This window comes from Capricornis sumatraensis, chromosome 1 (genome assembly GCF_032405125.1).
Source record: "Capricornis sumatraensis isolate serow.1 chromosome 1, serow.2, whole genome shotgun sequence".
NCBI lineage: Eukaryota > Metazoa > Chordata > Mammalia > Artiodactyla > Bovidae > Capricornis > Capricornis sumatraensis.
Window position 1 is genome coordinate 160,168,847 of NC_091069.1, and position 22,603 is coordinate 160,191,449.

The 22,603-nt window shown below is 38.1% G+C and overlaps 1 protein-coding gene across 1 annotated transcript in view; it reads left to right on the forward strand.

Annotated features, from left to right (window-relative positions):
• Positions 1 to 15,679: 15,679 nt before the first annotated feature.
• TRAT1 (T cell receptor associated transmembrane adaptor 1) overlaps positions 15,680 to 22,603 on the forward strand; it is a 43,052-nt gene continuing 36,128 nt past the window's right edge. Inside the window, exon 1 of the mRNA XM_068968371.1 lies at positions 15,680 to 15,686. Within this exon, the coding sequence (XP_068824472.1) occupies positions 15,680 to 15,686 (7 nt within the window). The remainder of the gene's footprint in view (positions 15,687 to 22,603) is intronic.

Sequence of the window (22,603 nt, forward strand, 5' to 3'; positions counted from 1 at the left end):
TTCCCAACCCAGGGATCAAACCCAGGTCTCCTGCACTGCAAGCAGATTTTTTACCCCTAAGCCACCAGGGAAGCCTCACTGGGTTAATACATGTGTGAATAAATAGAAAGAGCAAGTAGACAACTGCTCGAGCTACAACGACAGTGTTTGTTGTTATCTTCTCTTGTATTCTAGGCTGTTTTGAGGGGAGAGGAAGCATAGTATTTCTTGTGGAAAATTTATAGTAGATGTGAAATTAAATGACTGAATGCCATTTAGCAACGAGAGCTATACTAGTTACTTTTCTTTTTTTTTAATCAACAAATATTTGCTGAGTACATCCTAAGTGCAGTCACCTTCTAGGCAGTGGGGAAGCAGTGCTGAGGAAGACAGAGATGGGACCTGACTTCCTGGAGCTTGGTGTCTTGTGGAAGAAAGCAGGCAAGCAAAAACATGAGCAAGACAACTTCTCTTTTAATGTGTAATGCAGGAAACAGGATATGATAGTGTAGAGTGTACCTGGGGAGATGGGTGCCCTACTTTAGTTAGAGTTGTAAAGGAAAGCTCTTCTGAATATTTAAGTTTTGAGATGAGTCATTGAAGAAAAGATGGAAGAAACTTTGTAAAGAAACATTTTACTCTCTCCAAGCAGAAAGGAGGATGAGTTTAAAGCCTAGAGGTAATTAAAAGTTTATCTTGATCAAGGGGAGGGGAAGGAAGCTAATGAGTCTCTAGAGGAAGAGTGGGCACATTTTTTCTCTAAAGGGTCTGGCAGTAAATATTTTAGGCTTTTCAGGACATGTGTTGTCTGTTAAAATTCAACTCTGTTTTATAACACAAAAGTAGCCATATATGTTCATGAGTGAGTGTGGCTGTGTTCCAGTAGAACTTTGCAAGAACAGGCAATGGGGGAGATTTGGCCTATGGGCTGTAGTTTGCTGTGGTCTGGAGGTGGTGGTGGTTTAGTCGTTAAGTTGTGTCTGACTCTTGTGACCCGAAGGACTGTATGTCCATGGGATTCTCCAGGCAAGAATACTGGAGTGGGTTGCCATTTCTGTCTCCAGGGAATATTTTTGACCGAGGAATTTAACCCAGGTCTCATGCATGGCAGGCAGATTCTTTACCGACAGCTATGAGGGAAGCCCTGCTGTGGTCTGGACTATAGAGCAAAAGAAATGTGTTGAAATTGGAACACTGCAGAGTCCAGATTATGTGGGGCCGAGGGCATAGTAAGAAGTTGGAATTTTATCATTAGTGCAATCTAAAGCAACTGAAAGTTCCCACTAAGCAAAGGAGTGACTTTGCTTAATTTAGGATTTAAAATATTTTAGATGATGTGTATCGAACAGACAGATCATAAAACCATCAGCATAGAAGTAAGGAGGTACTTTGTGGTGGTCTGGGCGAGAGATGGAGATGCTTGGCCTCCAGGTGCACTCATGCAGGTGTGCATGAGTTCATAGCCTTCAAATTGGGACACGAAAATGGATGAGATGTGAGGGTAAGAGGCATGTCAGGCCAGCAAGGATGAGTTCTAGGTTTCTGATTTGCTTTACGTTTCTCGATGGTGATAGTGCTATTCTCAGAATATGGAAGATGGATAAGAAATCAGAAGTTCAGGTTCAGAAGGTTTTAGTTTGACATGTCTGTGAGACACTCTGAGTCATCCTACAGAAGAATACCTGAATAAATAACAATTGAGGGAAAATGGCCCATTGCTGACTCATGTCAAGGAGAAAGGCAAGGCCAGTATGCAGTCATTCACACTAAGAATGGCTTTGGAGGGAGTGTACCAAAGCCTTTCATGATATATATACATTACACACATATAGAGGCCAGGCTGTAAAGTTACTCAGGACCTTTGTTAAAGTAGCCACAACAATCATTACTTTCTGTCTCAAAATAGAGGGCAACCTCCTTCTCCAGTGTGGGAAGCTGCACTTCTCTTTCTGCACTGTCAATGAGCAAGCCAGCCCAGCAGTGAAAGGAGGCTGACTGTAGGCAGATAAAAATAACCATGGTTGAGAGGCACAGGATGCTAATTGTGACCAGCAAACAAAGTTTGCAAGTTAGTTGTAACCTGCAAATGCGCTGCTACACATGTTTATCTTTTGGGCTTTGACCACATCCTAAAACACAGTTCAGCATATGGATTTTTCTGAGCCAGTTTGCTTACTTGAGTAATCTAGTCATAAGCATAAGAAAAAATATGACCATGTTTTACTGTTTTTGATTAAATCATCTTCAACTGGATGTTCCAAGGAATATTACTGCAGAAAATAATCCCAGAAATAGGGAGCAAGTTAATGGATCATGATGGATCAGAACCCATACTAAATAATGTTTCCCAATCCATTCCATAGTAGTAGGTGAAGTTTCAAAAGGTATTTTTTGGTCAAATATATTTAAGTAGCATAAACTTTGTTGAAGTAGGTTTATCCCTGGCAGAATACTTAATGCAAATAATTAATATCATTCATGCTAATATGCAGTGTGAAGTCTCAGAGAATGATACAATATTTGGTGTTTTCCAACTTATTGAAAACATGTAATTTGATAAACATGCACACATGTATATCAACTATATATTTTCAAGAGTCATCATTCTAGCATATAACTTGGGTCAGTTTGGGTTATGCTTTGCTGTCAGTGGCAAACTATCCAATTTTAGCTACTGAAGTAATTAGGGGTTATTTTCTTCAAAGAGCAAGAAACCAAGAGATGGGTTTGTGGCTTTATTGAGTGGCTCACGAATGTCAGAACAAACTCAAAAATTCTCTTGACCTTTCTTTTCCTCTCAGTTGCAAAATAACTCCTGCATCTGTAAGTACCACAGCTGTGTACAAGAAAAGGAAGAAGGAATTGGGAAGAGGTAAGAGGATGCCAGCTGCGTCTGTTCCTTTTTAACAAAGAAAACAAAATATTTTTCAAAATTCCTATTGTAGACATTTCCCTGAGTCTCATTATCTTATTACCATCAGGCCCCCTGACCACAAGTAACCGCTGCAGAGGCTGGGAGGGTAGGGGTAGGCTCCGGGAAGCAGAGAACAGGATTCTCATAATTGGTTTAGATACCACTCTTATGTCACCTAACTTAAGCACATCCTGTTTCAAACAAATTAGACACAAGGAGAAGCTGGATCTTGACCGGGCAACTAATAGTGTCTGCTGCACAGACTGTGTTACCAGACAAACTCGGCTTAATTCATTTGTCATTTTCTAATTGTGGTGAACATTATAATGTACTGCCCAGATTCCTGTTCAGGACTGATTACCCAGCTTCTGGGAGGTTTGCTAGAAGGAAAACAGGCCTCAAGCTATCAGCTCCCTTCAGGTAGCTCTTCACGTGGAGAATCACCTTACCAAGGATATACCGCTTCAAGGCCATCTTCATCAGCACAGGCTTGTCATGGCCCTGCCCTTCCTCTTTCCCTTCGCTTACCCCTCCGAGCCCTCTCCATTCTCAGAACAGCTCTGAAAGGTCATTCTATCTTCAGAGCTGGGGATCCTGAAGCTTGAGACTGTATTGCCCCTTGACCTTTTCCTTTGCCCTGCTTTAGTCTCTTGTCTTCTCCAGATTCACCTGATCCCTAGTGCACTCCTGGTAAACCTGTCTATCTCAGAGCCACCTTCCTGAGAACCCAACCTGCTACAAAAATAGAAATTAGATATGCTCAAAATAGGTTCCTTTCTCCAGTTTTAAAGTTAGTTTGGAAGCTTGAATTTAAAAAAAAAAATTAGTTAAAATTAAAATGTAATTTTTAAGGATGCCACACAGCACTGACATTCATTGTCACTCCAACACTGGCAAGTGTAAGAATACTTGCCATCTGTGCCAACTATTCATTTCCTCAACTGAGCAAACCCTTGATTGCATATAAATGTTTTAAAATTTATTTTTAATTGAAGGCTAATTGCTTTACAATTTTATGTTGCTTTCTGCCATACATCAACATGCATCAGCCATAAGTATACATATTTGTTATAAATTTTTTTTGGAAAATAGCTTCATTTTTCTGAATTAATTAGTGCTTGTTGTAAAAGTACAAAAGAGGTGAAAGTTTAAATAAGAAAAAAAAATGCCTGTAATCTTAACACGTACCTGTTATTAACCTTTGAGTGATATCTGTCCAGACCTTTTAAAAGGAGCTAACAGTTGTTTCTTTGACTTTTGTTCAGTCTTATGATTGAAGATTTGATCCATGTTCAGTCTTCCTTCCTTCCTTAACTGAAAGAATTTTTAGAAACAGGACTTGAGCAATTCTATGCTTGAAGAGGATCGGGACAAGGACTAGAGGACCAAACCATACTTCATCATTGAGAATGAGTGATGAATAACTGGTATTTGAGATGAAGCTGCAGAGACATGGGCTAATGGCATACACATGAGAACAAAGAGACGAAGACTAAAGCTTACATGTCCCCAGAGCTGATGATTCCCTGCGCTGTTGGAGCTGTGTATTTTCAGCTTCATACCTGTGACCATGTGTGTTCTGTAAACAGCATGGCTGGCACATTGCAAGCTATGACTGGGAGGTCCAAGACCACAGCTTTGTTGTATGCTGGGTTATTTCCCATTTGTTTTCTTAAAACTAAATAACCACTGGTGCTGGGTGAAGTCTGATGTGTCCTATGAGTTTAATTGTTAAGTTGAACTCTAAATAACTACAACTGGAGGAAACTGACATTTCTATTATCACACAGATAATTCAGAACTCTATTCTTACTATAAAAGATTCAACTAATACAGAGCTTCATAAACTCCATCCCTGCATTCCCCCTCTTCCCTCAGTTTTAATTGCTATTTAATATTTTGCATATGTATATCCAGATTTTCTATTAGTTCTCAAGTCAGTTTTTAGTACTTTGTGACTTTCTAGGAATGTATCCATTTCATCCAAGTGTTAAATTTAGAGTGGAGTGTTCATCTGATTCATATTTACTGTAAAGTATTGATATAATTGGATTTATATCTGCCTTTCTGCTATTTGTTTTCTTAATATCTCACTTCCTTTTGTTCTTCTATTGCTCAATTTGTGTCTTTTCTGTTAAGCAAAAACTTTTTTGATACAGTTTAAATTCCTTCTGTTCATTATTTTTGCTGTATTCTTTGAGATTTTGTGTTGTGGTTAGCTGCCCTAGGGATCGAAATATTCATTTTTAACTTTCACAATTCACTTAAAGTTAGCACTGACATAACTAAAATGTAGCATACTAGTAAAGGTCTATGTCATTTCTCCCTATTTTTTTGTGTTGACATATATATATATATAACCTTCATATATGTACTGTAAATCTAATACTGTGTTAGAATTGACATTTTAAACAATCTTCTAACTTTAAAGAAGTTAAGGAAGAAAAACATTATACGTATGTGCATATAGTTTTTATTTATTTACATATTTCTGGAGAGCTCCATTTTTTCCTGTGGATCGGAATTACTGTTTGGGGTCATTTCCTTCAACCTAAAGAACTTCCCTTGTGTTTTCAGGTCTCCTAGCAATAAATACTATTAATTTTTTTAAATCTAAAAATATACTTTGCTTTAAGGCTAATTTTACTAGGCTACTTGGTGGCGTTATTTTTTTTTTTCTCTCAGTACTTTGAGTATGTCATTTCTTTCTTATGGCCTCTATTGTTTCTTATGAGAAGTTAAATATTAATCATACTGTAGTCCCTTTTTATATGAGTTGCTTTTCTCTTGCTCCATTCAAGACTTTTTTTTTTTTTTTTTGGGAATCTGAATATGATGTGTCTGCTGCTGCTACTGCTGCTAAGTCGCTTCAGTTGTGTCCGACTTTTTGCGACCCCATAGACGGCAGCCCACCAGGCTTCCCCGTCCCTGGGATTCTCCAGGCAAGAACACTGGAGTGGGTTGCCATTTCCTTCTCCAATGCAGGAAAGTGAAAAGTGAAAGTGAAGTCGCTCAGTCGTGTCCGACTCTTCAAGACCCCACGGACTGCAGCCTACCAGGCTCCTCCGTCCATGGGATTTTCCAGGCAAGAGTGCTGGAGTGGGGTGCCATTGTCTAGTTGTGTTTTATTTGTATATCTGCCTGTGTTCACTGAGCTTCTTAGTTTTCACTGGGTCTGGAAACAAACGTTTCTCATTAAAATGGGAAGTGTACAGCCACTATATTTTCAATATAATGTCTCCTCCTTTTATGACTCCCAATACATACTTTCTTGAAATTGTTCTACAAATCTTTGAGACCATTCCTTTTTAAAAAATCTTCTACTTTTGCTATTTAAAATCTGCTGTTGAGTCTACCTAGTGAATTTTTTATTTCAGTTATTGTACTTTCCAGATCTGGAATTTTCATTTGGTTATTTCATCTGGGTTCTCAAGAGTCAATTTCTATTGACCGCATCCCCTCCCCCGCCTGCTGAATATGGCTCACACTCTTCTGTTTCTTATGTCTTGTCATGAATGTGTGAATTTTGAGACTGATGTGTTGTGGCGGTAACAGGGCAGATAGCTGTGAATTTTAGATAAAATTGGAGCAGCTGTGTATTCTACTTTTCTAAGGCTCATAGTATTGTGGGTTTCTGTTGTTTGTTTTGGTAACCTGCCTGGACTCAAACCACAGACCAGCTTCTGAAACTGAATGTATCTGGTCATTTTCTTTTAGTGTTTCTTTTTTGGGCTGCTCTGTCTACATAATTTAGTGGTCAGTCAATGATTTGAGCAGACACCTTAATTCTCCATGACTTGCACAGATGTTGCCAATTGAGGTTATGTGTGGGAAGAACACTTTCAAAGTTGCAGTCAGTTCTCAAGTCTACCTTGGTGTACATTATCAGTAGGTACATGACTTTAGTTTCTTTCATTATTGACAACATTAACTTTAATACTTACCTAAGATTATATCTGCTAGGTTTCTCTATCAATAAATTAATATTTTTCCTTTTAAGATAGTAATTTGTAGAGCTTTTGTCAAAGTTTGTAATTTCTTAAAATTTGGTCATTTACCTGGTTTAGGACATATTGACCATCTTCTCTGAATCAGTTACTAAGCTGATAGTTTCAAAATGTTGGATGTTCTACCATCCTTATTCCTTCCACTCTGTTTTAAGAAACAAACTCCCCTTACTACTTATTCATCATTTATTTATTTATTTTACTTATCAACATGGGCTCATAGATTCTTTTCTTTCCTGTCTCCAAATTTTTGAAGTTAGCTTTATCAAATTATAATTTTACATAGAGTCAAAATCAGTTCAGTTCAGTTGCTCAGTTGTGTCTGACTCTTTGTGACCTCACGGACTGAAGCACTCCAGGCCTTCCTGTCCATCACCAGCTCCAGTGTCCATTGAGTCGGTGATGCCATCCAGCCATCTATCTCATCCTCTGTTGTCCCCTTCTACTCCCGCCTTCAATCTTTACCAGCATCAGGGTCTTTTCAAATGAGTCAGTTCTTCGTATCAGGTGGCCAAAGTATTGGAGTTTCAGCTTCAACATCAGTCCTTCCAATGAATACTCAGGACTGATTTCCTTTAGGATGGACTGGTTGGATCTTCTTGAAGTCCGAGGGACTTGACACAACCGTTCCAAAACATCAATTCTTTGGCGCTCAGCTTTCTTTACAGTCCAACTCTCACATCCGTACATGACTAATGGAAAAACTGTAGCCTTGACTAGATGGACCTTTGTTGGCAAAGTAATGTGTCTGCTTTTTAATATGCTGTCTAGGTTGGTCATAACTTCTTCCAAGAAGTGAGCATCTTTTAATTTCATGGCTGTAGTCACCATCTGCAGTGTTTTGGGAGCCCCCCAAAATAAAGTCTGTCACTGTTTCCACTATTTCTCCATCTATTTGCCTTGAAGTGATGGGACCAGATGCGATGATCTTAGTTTTCTGAATGTTGAGGTTTAAGTCAACTTTTTCTTTCCCTTCTTTCACTTTTACCAAGAGGCTCTTTAGTTCTTCTTTGCTTTCTGCCTTAAGGGTGGTGTCATCTGCATATCTGAGGTTATTGATATTTTCCTGGCAATCTTGATCCCAGCTTGTGCTTCGTCCAGCCCAGTGTTTCTCATGATGTACTCTGCATACATCATGATGTACTCTCATGAGTCAAAATAGACCTCTTTAAATTTTCCCAAAAGAGTTCCCTTTTGTCCTTTTGCAGTCAATTCCTCTTTGAACTTCTAGCCCCCAAACATACTAATCTCATTTCTGTTCTTAATTTATGTCTTTTTGTTAGAAATATAAAATTTTATGTATTAATTTTATATTATTAAACCATGCTACACTTTCTAATTAATTGAAGCAGATTGCTTTTGTTATTTTCATAAAATCGTGTCAGTGGTGAGACCTCTTTCTTTACTTCTTGCTTTCCAATCCAGATGCATTTATTTTGCTTATTGCTTGGACTAGAACCTCTAAGTACAATGTTGAATTAAAGCGGTGAGAGTGTATATCCTTGCCTTATGTCCATATTAGAGGGAAAACATTCAGTAACTGACAAGGTTGACCTCCTAAATGATTAGGTGTTGCTTGCTCAGTTGTATCCAACTCTTTATGATCCCATGGACTGTATCCCACTGGCTCCTTTGTCCATGGAATTCTTCAGGCAAGAAATCTGGAGTTGGTAGCCATTCCCTTCTCCAGGATATCTTCCCAGTCCAGGGAACTAACCCAGGTCTCCCACATTGCAGGCAGATTCTTTACTGTCTGAGGCACCAGGGAAGCCCCTACTTAGTGATTAAGGATGATGTAAGTTGTAGGCTTTTTTTTTTTTTTTAAAGTATCTTAATTCTGTTAAGGAAGCTCCCTTCTATTCCTATTTTCCTGAGAGTTTTATTTTTTAAGTCAGGAAAGCATGTTGAGATTTTTTTCAAGTAGTCTTTCTGCCTCTATTGAATGATCACATGGTTGTTTTGTTTTTTGAATTTTTAGTCGTTAACCTGCTGATTTACATTGATTTTCTAAGGTTAAAACATCTTTTGTTGCTGGAATAAATCCCACTTAGTCACCATATATTATCCTTTTAATATAATGCTGGATTAGTTTTGCTAAAATTTTAAGAATTTTCCTATGTATGTTTATGAGGAATAACTTTTCTGTCATTTTCTTTTCTTTTAGTGTCTTTATCTGATTTTGCTATCAGGTTAATACTGACAGCATCAACATATATGCTTACTGTTTCATAGGCAGCATATGCTATACTTACTATTCATATGTAGCATATGCTCTGCTAAGTAATTTACATGTATTTGTTAACTTTTACATTTGACATGATTTGAGACTTTACAAAACGATTACAAGAATAATACAAAGTATTCTCATACACTTTTCATTTAAATTCCTCAAATTTAACCATTTGCCATATTGGCTTTACTATCTCTCTCCCCTCCCACTGCCTTTGAATCTTTTGACTTAAAAATTTTTTTCTTTTTCTTTTTTTTTGAAAAAAAAAATTTTTTTTTTTTTTACTTTATTTTACTTTAAAATACTGTATTGGTTTTGCCATACATCAACATGAATCCACCACGGGTGTACACGTGTTCCCAATCCTGAACCCCCCTCCCACCTCCCTCCGCATTCCATCTCTCTGGATCATCCCAGTGCACCAGCCCCAATTAAACCTTGGGAACTTTTCACATATAGTTTCCTTTATTATGTACTCCCTTCCATCATTTTGGTATCATCTTGGGATACATTTTATCCTTAGTTTTGTTTCCTTGTGCCAGAACCAACTTATTTTTTAGGAATCTCAGGTTATTATTTAGAAAAGGAAATGGCAACCCACTCCAGTATTCTTGCCTAGAGAATTCCATGGACAGAGGAGCCTGGAAGGCCACAGTCCTGGGATCACAAAGAATCAGACACGACTGAGCAACTATCACTCACTCACTCAGGTTATTATTATAAGGTCAATAAAACTGCCTTGGTGAATCTAGTTAAAAATTTCAAAATTGATTGCTCTTATTTACTCTTCTGTGCTCTGGAGAATAAGTCTACTTACAAAATTGTAAAGTCTAAGTGTGTCAAGAGAGATATTTGTGTATACTTAGTTGCTCAGCTGTATCTGACTCTTTGCTACCCATGGACTGTAGCCCACCAGGGTCCTCTGCCCATGGGATTCTCCAGTCAAGAATACTGGAATGGGGAACCATTCCATTCTCCAGGGCATCTTCCTGACCCAGAGACTGAACCCAAGTCTCCTGCAGTGCAGGCTAATTCTTTACCGTCTGTGATGCTAGGGAAGCTCCGTCAGGAGAGATAGTACCTATCAAAATTAAATTCATTCTCAGCCACTTACTCACACATTTTCTCTCCAGACTTATACTCTGTTCTTCACCTTTCTCAGACCATGTGAGGCTGACCTCTATAGACTGTTTTTTGCAGGTTGCCTTCCCCGGGTTGACTGGGTTTAATGAGGAAAATGGGTGGGAGACTGAGGTTGGAGGGCAGAGAACAAAATTGGGATTTTTTCCACAGATTTCCCTTTGCCTGGTCATAACTGGCACTGGCTGTTTTTCTTGGTGGGGGTGGGCATTGGGGTGTGCTAACAAAGCCATAGTCCCTGCCTGGCAGCCCTTTCTTACAGCTGTATATCTCACTTGGTTCCAGTAACTGATACTCCTCTGATAACCTTTAAGCCTAGGAGTTGTCACGGACTCCCTCTGTTGTTACTCGGCAAGGGCTTCACCATGTCCTGTTCTTTCCATCAGCCCTGACTGCACCTTTGTCAACAATCAGTTCATTAAAGTCATTCAACTCCTCCTTTTGAAGGTGCATATGTTTTCAGCCAGGGCTCTGACTGCCCATCACTTCTTGTTGTTCCTGTTTCTACTCTATGTTCCTACTCCCTAGGGTCCTCCAACTAGAGCTTACCTTCCCTTAGAAAGGTCCGAGTCCTAAATCTTATTTTGATCAAAATTTAATGTAATGTATGTCTTGCTTGAAGGAAGAGCCACTAGAACTAGTCTCACTGTGCAAGCTATACTGAGAATTCTAATTTTGCTACCTGTCTAGGGGCATTTGAATTTTAAGGGCCTATTCTTTTACAATCTCATGCAAAACATCTCAAAATGGAAATTTCTATAAAGATGGTAAAATTGATGCTCTCCATGGCACTCCTCAAGTAAACCAGGCCCCAAATGTGGAACGAGGGCAGAAAGTAAGACCCAGTTCAACAGGAAGAAAAAGTTGCTAAAATACATACCTCAGAACAGTAGTTCTGCAAAATGTTCTTTTTTAAAAAAAGGAAGGCTTCTCTTATACGATAAGTTTTGGAAACGCTGCATAATATATCCTCCTGAGAAGTGAAATTGCATATTAGCTCACTAAAATTATGAGAAGTTTTATGATAAACTGGTTTGCTTTGTTTGAGCCAGTTGTGGTTCAAATAAGAGCAACGTTTCTCAGAATGCTTTAACTTTGTTAAAGGACATCACATAGAAATTTGTGCAATGGGGCAAACTGTTTTCTTCCAGAAAATATGGGTGCTTAAGCCTTTTACATGTAAGAAAATGAAAATTTCTTTCATTTCTGAATTTTTTGTATCTACTTTTATTTCAGTGTTTGATTTTCCAGTGTTTGATTTTCGGTTTTACAAGGCTATTATAAGTGTAATAAAAAGATCTGAGAATCTTAGGCCAAATCTATGCAGCATTCTATTGCTTTTAATGTTTTTTCTTTCCATCTGAGTAATTATGTTTTCTGAAGGATCTTATAGTATAAACTTGATGAAAAAAATGAATCAGTATGGTTTAATCAGATGCAATTATAACATTCTAATTAATTTCTAATTCTAAATAATTTCATATTTTAAAACAGAATAATTGGAAGCACAGAGGCCCTTTCCATTTTGTCTTTCATAAAGTTGTTTGCTTACTTTGTACTAGCTTTAGTCTTACTAAAGAATGATTTTCCAGAATACGAGGAAAAAATCACAGAGAGAGAAATTCTAATTCTATAAAACAAGGTATTTCAATGAGCCTTTAAAATAAGGAAGCATTTTTTATTCCAATTATAAAAGCAGTACATGTTATTGTAAATAATTTTAAACAATAGGTCACTATGTAAAATGTCAAGTCAAAGTCCCTGATAATCCCCTGCTAATAGCTACTCTTAACATTTTGGAACTCCTTGAGAAAAACAAAACATTTTGAAACACCTTAAATATGTGTGTGTATAATATACGCTTGTGTATATGCAGATATAAATAAACAACTACAGTGATAGAAAGTAATTAAAACACTAATAGATAACCATAAAATACAGATTGGAAACTGGGTCTCTTTTTACATTCTGTGACCCATTTTTCTGAGTATGGAACCTCTTGCCATTTTGACATGTTTTTTAGTTTCTTTTGGCAACAAAACCTCAATTTTGTTGGCCTTAAAGTCCTTATTTCTTGACAGGTGCCCATCAAAACCACACCTTTCCCCTAAATTTTCTACAACACATCTAATTGCTTCAATCTCGTCAGGACATTTCTTCTTTGTTTAGCTATCTTCTATACTCCATTTTGATCACCCTTCTCATTAAACAGTAGTACAGAAGCCTCATGTTTATTTATTATTTGAACATGACTCATGAAGGCAGGATTCAAATCTCTGAATGCACTAATGTATTTCATAACAAGCATATCTGTAGGTGTTTATATTCTGATAATGTCTTCATGTGCTCAGCCATCTATATTTAATGAAAAGCTATCATTTTTCCCTAGCAGATTTCAAACATCTGCAGAGCTAGCTAATGCACAGACACAGACTTTCCATATGACCTTGGACAATCTTGTTCTATCTCCTGAGTATGTAAGTCTATGACTTGGGGAACATTATAATGCAGGTCATTTTCCAGGAACCTTACAATAATTAGAAATTGTGAAGTGGTTCGGGTTTATTAGCCAAAGTTTGACAATTTTGGAAATGCCGGTCATGCAGATTATGCACAATCATGTATGTTAACTCTTTTAAGCCAGTAGGCAATCACTCAGCAGGTACCGCAGACAGCCTTTATTGACCCAAAGTCGGGGGTATACCCTTGCTCAGTCCCTGCCTGTCTCCTCTGCCCTTGTCTTTTCTAGATCTTTGCCGACTTGTGTTTTTGTGAGGCTGCAAACTTGAGACAGGTGAGCCTTAGCCATCTTCAGGCACTGTCCCACAAGCGTTTGTCTCCTTCCCTGTTGGTCTGTACTGAGAGTTACACCTCTTGAGCTACACCATGGAATTCCTACATTTTGATCTGAGTCATTATCACTGAGTCTGACTTTCTCTGCATCCAAAGCCAACTACTGAACACCCTTCTCATTTCTAGAATTGTGCTTTATGGACCAGCCAGGATGAGGGCATCTTCGCACCTTCGTTCCCATCCTCAGCACTGTTCTTGTTCTAACAAGGGGATGTTCATACCTCAATGTCCAGTCTTGAAACTCTTTCTTCCATGTCCTCTGCATGTCCCAGTTTGTATAAATGGGAATATATCAATACTCTGCCCCCAAGCTAAGGTCCTGCTTGGGGAATCTATACAGTTCCTTTTTGAACCTGGGCCTTCTTTCCAATCATCCTGTTTTAAGACCAAAGGGTAACCCCTCATGGCCACCTGAGCCAGCCTTCTCCTCTTGAACTGATGTTGCAGGTGTCCAAACCTCTCTGGAAATCTGAGGGTCAGCTCTTCAGTCTCCATTCCTAAGTTCTATCTAATCTTGGATGGATCCTTCTGATTTTTGTTGTCCTTTTGTCCCTACATGTACCTGAGACTTCTGTTTCCTTGAGATCTTTGTCTTTGGGCATCCAGGCCCATTTCATACAATCTGCCATCTGACTAATGGATGGCAGCTGAACAAAAAGTTCTCTGGACAAAGAAGTTTAGAAAAAGCTCTGCTAAAAAATGTTTTTCAGGTTTCCTTTTTGGTAGGATTATATCTAAGACTTTAATATACTAATATGCATCTATAGAGATGAAAATATACAATTTTTCCAAATATATTTGTTAAAGGAGTATTTTTTCCAAGGATTTCTTGAAAACCTAGAGCAAAATGTGTTCTATGAAACATATTTTGAAAACTTTTTTTAGAAGATTAGGCTAGGGATTCCCCATGACTTCTTTCAGTTTTATCAATTCTGATTCAAAGATTAACAAGAATTTTTGGCCAATTCAGTGTTTTGGAAAAAAGTGATCAAGGTAGAAAAATTTGTTATGGCTTAGTTAACTCTGTCCAGGAAATAGAGAAGCACTGTATTTTATTTACTGGGAAGTTCTTTTCTGTGATGGAGCAGGGAGAAAGCAGAAAACTAACATTCTTTTATTTATTCAATTATTGTGAGAATATTTATGGAGACTATAATGTGCTAGTCATTATTCTAGATGCTGGAGTGTTACGGACAGATATCAGTGCTCTCCCTGCCCTCAGGAATCTTAAGCTAAAGCAAGTCACCTAATATCTCTGCTCTGAGTTTGTGCATCAAAAGTCCTATTTTTAATTTTATATTAAGTTTTAGTTCTTAAAGCTTTAAGTACATCTCTTTTTGTAATAAACTGGATTCAGGTTTGTCATTACTTTATAATTAAAGAAAAGTGGCAAAGTACATAAGCAAATATGCATAAGCACATAAGCAAATATGCAGCAGGTATATTTACACAGAAATACTTACAAACTGTATACATAGATATGACCAAGACAATTTTTTATCTAACATTAAAAATAAAATGCTATTACTGACACACACACACATATATGTATGGATTTCTCAGAGAATTATCCACAACACTTATATTAAAATAAGCAATGGTAATTGTGAAAATGCAGATTTGCACTCCAAATATTCTGATTCAGCAGGGCTAAGGAATATGCATGTTAAACTAATGCTACGTAACATACTATGCACACTAACACTTAAGGACTTCTGATACTGTGACTCCAGGATAGGAGAGAGCTGGAGCTTGTCACAGTGTGGCCCTAGATTGGATAGAGAGACTCATGTTTCAGGGGCAAGGTTGGCAGGAAAGAAGGCAGGCACCCAATCTCCCAGTGGAATTAGGTACAGAAGGTACCTGATAAGTAAGTGTTCCAAAATTTCCTTTCCTCTGACATCTCAAATATAACACAATCGACAGCTGAGCATGCCTGGGGGCTTCTTACCATTTCTTCCTCAGTTTAGTGTATTTTATTTTGTCTTCCTATGACCTCACTTGGGAGGAGATCCCTAGATTTTCTCCTGAGAGATGGGGAATCCTTGTTGTTGTTCAGTCGCTAAGTTGTATCCGACTCTTTGCGACCCTACGGGCTGCAGCACGCCAGGCTTCCCTGTCCTTCACTATCTCTTGGAATTTGCTCAAACTCATGCCCATTGAGTCAGTGATGCCGTCCAACCATCTCATCCTGCCTAGTCTAATTTACACATTGATTTTATTATTTGTTTTAACGTTAGTTAGGTACTGATAAAAGTTCAAATGCCAGGGTACAGAGGCTTGTGGGATTTTACTTCTCACGTTTCACAAAAAAGTTTAACAGCCTACTGGTTTCAGATCAAAACTCTAGAAGCCTCCATCACCACATTTCCTGTTTGTAACTGAACAAAGTACACGCAGAAGATTTTAAGAAGAGAGAAAAAACTGAGGTACAGATAAAGTTTACTGACACTTCTAACAACAGAGCAACATTACTTAGAAAAAAAGCTTGCGGGAGTATTTTTAATTCATATACTTGCTTATGGCTACATAAGGATTTCTCATAGAAAAAAAAGCATGACAGGTAAGTGGCATTTTAAATTTTGCTCAATTCATATGCCTAAGAATTTACATAATAATGTCTAAGCCTCTAGCAAAAAGATACTTAATAAAGGTTTGGAAAGTAATTAAGTTTACACAATTATTTTAAAAGCGTGAGATAAACTTTATAATTAGAACATATTTGAAGTATATCAATGAGCATAAATTGCCTACTTTGTCTTAAAAAGTTGGATAGTATCTTATAATATAAAGCTAAATGTAGCTATTGGGTATGTGTTCCTTGATGCATGCTAAGTCGCGTCAGTCATGTCCGACTCTTTGTGATCCTACAGACTGTAGCCCACCGGACTGCTTTGTCCATGGAATTCTCCAGGCAAGAGTGGGTAGCCATTCCCTTCTCCAGGGGAATCTTCCCGACCTGGGGATAGAACCTGGTCTCCTGCATTGCAGGCAGATTCTTTTTTGCTGAGCCACTGGGGAAGCTCCTGTTCCTTGATAATCTTCCCATTTAAAGTACTTGTTATTTTTAGAGGATCTTTCCTTGACTTTGCATATTCCTTTTCATAGTTTAATTATAAAGCAAGAAAAGCATTCTGGGATTGACATTTATGCACTGCTATATTTAAAATGAATAACCAACAAGGACCTACTGTATAGCACAGGGGACCCTGCTCAGTGTTATATAACAGCCTAATCAAGAAAGGAATTTGGAAAAGAACGGAGACATGTATATATATACCTGAATCACCTTGTTGTACACCTGAAACTATTAATAACATTGTTAATTAACTATACTCCAATATAAAATAAAGTTAAAAAAAAGCAGGTCATAAGTAACAACATTCTAATTCCTTACACTTTAGGCATTATATTATCTTCCCAGAAATCAATTCAATCATCAACTTTCAGAGTGATGACAATTTGCAAAGGCCAGTGAAAATACGATCATCTTTGGAATGGACTATAAGCATTGAATCCACATTTATTAGCCTAATTTTTGCTCCACGTTAACTATAATTCCTCCTTTATTCTTTACTGTACTTTTAATTTCTTTAAATAAATGTTATAAGAGAAAAGTGAAAGTCTCTCAGTCCTGTCCAACTCTTTGCGATTCTATGGAATTCTCCAGGCCAGAATACTAGAGTGTATAGACTTTCCCTTCTCCAGGGGATCTTCCCAACCCAGGGATCAAACCCAGGTCTCCTGCATTGTGGGCAGATTCTTTACCAGCTGAGCCACAAGGAAAGTCCGAGAATACTGGATTCGGTAGCCTATCCCTTCTCCAGCCGATCTTCCTGACCCTGGAATCGAACCAGGGTCTCCTGCATTGCAGGCGGATTCTTTACCAACTGAGCTATCAGGGAAGCCCAATTATAAGAGAAGATATGTATAATATATGAAGTGGGAGAAGTGTGGAATACAAATGAAAAAATTTAGTTTCCATCACTTTAGAAAATATTATGTTGTATTTCCTTCCAACTTTTGCTTCTTTGTATTCTACTCAGTTTGCTTTTCATAACTAAAATAATGGTGTTTATAAAATCATGTGTTCAGTGTTTTTCACTAACATTATCACCATCTGCATCTTCATGGTATCTTCTGCTTAGCTGTTTTATATGAATGCACAGTGACATCAGTTGAGTTATAATTTACTTAGTCATTTGTTTATTGTTTATTGTTCATGTTGCATCCAGTCTTTTTATATTTTAAATGACAGAGGGATGAACAACTTTGTAGCTTTTTCTATATTAAGGATATTTTCTTAGGAAAGACTCCTAGACATAGAATTACTGAATAAGAAGTGATGATCATTTTAAGTATCATTATTGTCAAATTGCTTTTCCAAGGTTGTTGTCAATTCACTCTCATCCTAGAAGCATTTCTCCTTAACAAGCTGGTCTCAGTTTTATAAATCTTTACTAATTTGATCAGCACAACATGCTAGTTCAGTTCAGTTCAGTTGCTCAGTTGTGTCTGACCCTTTGCGACCCCATGAATTGCAGCACACCAGGCCTCCCTGTCCATCACCAGCTCCTGGAGAGGAACTAAAAAGCCTCTTGATGAAAGTGAAAGAGGAGAGTGAAAAAGTTGGCTTAAAGCTCAACATTCAGAAAACTAAGATCATGGCATCTGGTCCCATCATTTCATGGGAAATAGATGGGGAAACAGTGGAAACAGTGTCAGACTTTATTTTTGGGGGCTCCAAAATCACTGCAGATGGTGATTGCAGCCATGAAATTAAAAGATGCTTACTCCTTGGAAGGAAAGTTATGACTAACAACATGCTAGGCCATTGTTTAATATGTATTACTCTGATTATAATGAAAATGAACATTTTTGCATGGGTTTTAAAACTGTTTATACTTCTAGCACTTGTGAATTATCTGATTATATCTTTTGCTTTTAATATCAATATGTATGAGCCGTTTGTAGAAGATAATAGATATTATAATATCTGTGAATTTGCTTCCCAGTGTTTTGGCTGATGGATTTTAAAACTGATTAGATTATTCCACAGGGAACACAAATTGATGTGTGATTTTCACAATTCTCTTTATCTTTCCCAGGTACATGTACATATATTAGCAAAAAACGAAAACAATTGTACCAGTTTTGCTAATGCCCTGCAGAAATGAACATAGCAATACTATGAACAATTGCTATGAGCTGACAGTCATGGGGAACTTGGCAAGTGTGGAAAGGCTGAGGGCAGTGAATATGACATTCAACTATTTCCCATCAATTAATTTTAAATTTGGAGGAGATGATAAAATTTTTTCCTTAGGATTTCATAATTTAGATTTAGATTTTTCCAGTGTAATGCAGGAGCTCCTCCATTGACAATTAAGACCTAAAATTCCATAGAAGATAAAATATGTACAATATTTGCCATTAAAGCCTCATAGATCTTAAAAGCTAAGAAACAAAATGAAACATGCTTAATATGAAAGGAGAGACTCAGATTATAGTATTTTTTAAATTAGATAGGTGAAGTAAAGGAGAAAATAAATGTGAACACAATGGAAAAGTGAGATTATTCCTAGTTGAGCAAAAACAATGTGTGAAAAGTAAAATCCAAAGTTTGCCTTCTCTCCTACCTAAAAGGCTTGTTGGTGAAGAATCAGCCTGCAATGCAGGAGACTCCAGTTCGATTGCTGGGTCTAGAAGATCACCTGGAGGAGGTCATAGAAACCCTCTCCAGTATTCTTGCCTGGAGAATCCCCAGGGACAGAGGAGCCTAGCGAGCTACGGTCCATGAGGTCACAAAGAGTTGGACACAACTGAGCGACTAAGTACAGCACCGCACACATGGCTTGTAGTCCCTGCATCAGTAAATGTGCCAGCAGCCCAGTTCCTACTGTGCTTCTGTATTCACACAATCAGGGTTTTCTGAATCAAATGGCAAAAACAACTCCTTTGGGCTGCTATTAATTTAATTTAAACAATGATTCACTCTAGTTACACATTGCTGTTTTTTGAAGGAAAAAAAGAAGATTTTCATTGTCTTTACTCAGTTTCTTTTCCCTTGAGTCTCAGTCATCTTTTGATAGCAATGAAAGCTTGTCTTTTAGAGACTAGATAGGACTCATTTATGAATCTTTTGAACGCAGATGTTCTTTAAAAGCAGGTCCAACACAGTCATTTAATTAGGTAATAATTGATAGTGATCTTAAGAACAGTTAACCCAGCAATGATTGTCACGTAAAGCTCACAACTCTAAGAAATTAATACCTACAAATTGCTAGTTAATAAATAAATAAATACTGAATTCTTTTCCAGACATTTTTTTTCATTTAATTTTCTCAGCATTCCTGACTTAAAAAGGAAAGAAACAATTAACAGGCCTTCTTAAAACATTAAAGAAATGTACTAGTTACAGTATTTTGTTGGATGAAGTTGTGCACACCTATGCCTTCTTCAGAGGCTCTTACCAAGGTGGTTCTCCCACAGGAAACAGTAAGTACATATGCAAAATGGAGCAGCTAAAAGTACAGAAAAATACAGATTCATCTACAGTAGAGATTTTGGCAGGCTTCAAAATCCCAATAGGTCTTCCCAAGCTTACCAATTCTGAGTTTAATTATGAAAGAAATGACGAGTCTAATACTAGAGGAATCATAACATGCTGTCTTAAAATCTACCCTCCGTCTCACTCCCCTAGGTACGCTTTCCTCAGGTAAAATCAATAAGTATTGGTTAAGAGGAATCATGATGTACTAGAAAGAGGGGGCCTTTGTGTCACATAGATGGTTTCTGAACACCAGATTTATAGTTGGCTTAGTGCTCCAGTACTCTTGCCTGGAAAATTCCATGGACAGTGGAGCCTGATGGGCTGTAGTCCACGGGGTCACGAAGAGTTGGACACGACTGAGCGACTTCACTTTCACTTTTTCCTTTCATGCATTGGAGAAGGAAATGGAAACCCACTCCAGTGTTCTTGCCTGGAGAATCCCAGGGACGGGGGAGCCTGGTGGGCTGCCGTCCATGGGGTCGCACAGAGTCGGACATGACTGAAGCGACTTAGCAGCAGCAGCAGTGTGACAGTCGGGCTTCCTTTGTGGCTCAGCTGGTAAAGAATCCAACTGCAATGTGGGAAACCTGGATTTGATCCCTGGGTTGGGAAGATCCCCTGGAGAAAGTAATAGCTACCCACTCCAGTGTTCTGTCCTGGACAATTCCATGAAGGGTATAGTCCATGGGATTGCAAGGAGTCGGACACAACTGAGCGATTTTCACTTTCACTTTATGGTGAGGGTCAGTGATCTGCAGAAAGTCACACCTTCTGCCTCTTTCCCTATACACTGTTCCAAAACAGACGTTCCAAAGCTTCATATTGCTAATGTCCCTCTTCCCATCATGGCCCCTTCCTAACATGTATCATTCACTTTTCAAATAACCTATTCATAATAGGCACATTCAAGTTTGGCAGTTTTCAATTTTTGCATTAAAAAATTTCTTATTTACTTGAAAGCCTGGGACTAGATTTGAGAATCTCTTCCAGTGATCCAGTCCATGATTCTGATGCCTTTTACTGATGGGATAATGCATATGGACAGTAGTGGCAGAGGCTGTGTAGACAGTGGCAGTGTGCAACAAAGAGTCATCAATAATGTGCCTAGTTTGCAACCAAATGATCACTGCAATAAGAAATGTTCATTCCATGAGTAGAATCCATGGAGACTGTAATATCAGAACTTTTATGTTGAACTATCAGTTCAGTTCAGTCTCTCAGTCGTGTCCAACTCTTTGCAACCCCATGGACTGCAGCATGCCAGGCTTCGCTGTCCATCACCAACTCCTGGAGCTTGCTCAAACTCATGTCCATTGAGCTGGTGATGCCATCCAACCATCTCATCCTCTGTCATCCCCTTCTCCTCCTGCCTTCAATCTTTCCCAGCATCAGAGTCTTTTCCAAGGAGTCAGTTCTTTGCATCAGGTGGCCAAAGTATTGAAGTTTCAGCTTCAGCATCAGTCTTTCCAATGAATATTCAGGACTGATTTCCTTTGGGATGGACTGGTTGGATCTCCTTGCAGTTCAAGGGACTCTCAAGACACTTCTCCAACACCACAGTTCAAAAGCATCAGTTCTTTGGTGCTCAGCTTTCTTTATAGTCCAAATTTCACATCCATACATGACTACTAGAAAAACCATAGCTTTGACTAGACAGACCTTTGTTGGCAAAGTAATGTCTCTGCTTTTTAATATGCTGACTAGTTTGGTCATAGCTTTTCTTCCAAGGAGCAAACATCTTTTAATTTCACAGCTGCAGTCACCATCTGCGGTGATTTTGGAGCCCAAGAAAATAAAATCTCTCACTGTTTCCATTGTTTCCCCATCTATTTGCCATGAAGTGAAAGGACCAGATGCCATGATCTTCGTTTTCTGAATGTTGAGTTTTAAGCCAACTTATATTTAAACTAGTACTATTAGCCCCTGGTGGGTTTTCCTACTGGCTCAGCTGGTAAAGAATCTGCTTGCAATGCGGAGACCCAGGTTTTATCCGTGGGTTAGGAAGATCCCCTGGCAAAAGAAATCACAACCCACTCCAGTATTCTTGCCTAGAGAATTCCATGGACAGAGGAGGCTGGTGGGCTATAGTTCATGGGATCACAAAGAGTCAGACATCACTGAGCAACTCACAAACACACGTTGGCCCCTGGTAGTTGAAAGCGAGTTAGAAACTTCAGTCATAGTTTTCCTACCTGACATTGCCTCACTAATAACATCCAAAAACTTTCAGTTTTTTAACAGTATAGATAATTAAATTAAAATTGTGTAAGAGTACTCTTTAGAAGCTATATGAAAGTAATTACAATTAATGAATAATGGTACTAACGATTGCATTTGTCAGGCAAGAAATTTTAGGTACTTTGCACATCCACTGTTATAAGAGGCACTGTTAGTATTGAATAGACACCCACATGGACATACTGTATATGGAAAGGAACTCAGTAAGAGGAGGTACGAAGTATATGTGTGAGTCGGTATATGTGAACATCTACACAAAACTACCATTCAAGTTAAAAATCTCCACCATTTAGCTATTCAATATCTTCTCATCTCTGTGTTTTTTTGTTTTGCTTTTCAAAATAGGGCATTTATTGTTGGCAATCAAAAATTTTGAAAGATATCAAGAGTGTCATGAAATACAAAGCTTCCAAATAAAAACCTTCCTACTTTTAACTCTGATTGCATTACAAAAGAAAAATATCTTGGGAAATAGAAGGGTTACACAGGAATCATAGACTCCTAAAATCAGGGGAAAACTAGAGACCATGTGAAACAAATCTGTACATATTAGAATTTAGCCTGTTTTAAAATGTCTGTAACTGATAAAGCAAATTTACTGTCCTAGCAAATGACAAAACCCAGTCCTAAAGGGATGTACAGTGTGGTCCAAGTTCTTTCCTTGGAGTTGCTGATGTATTTCATGAAAA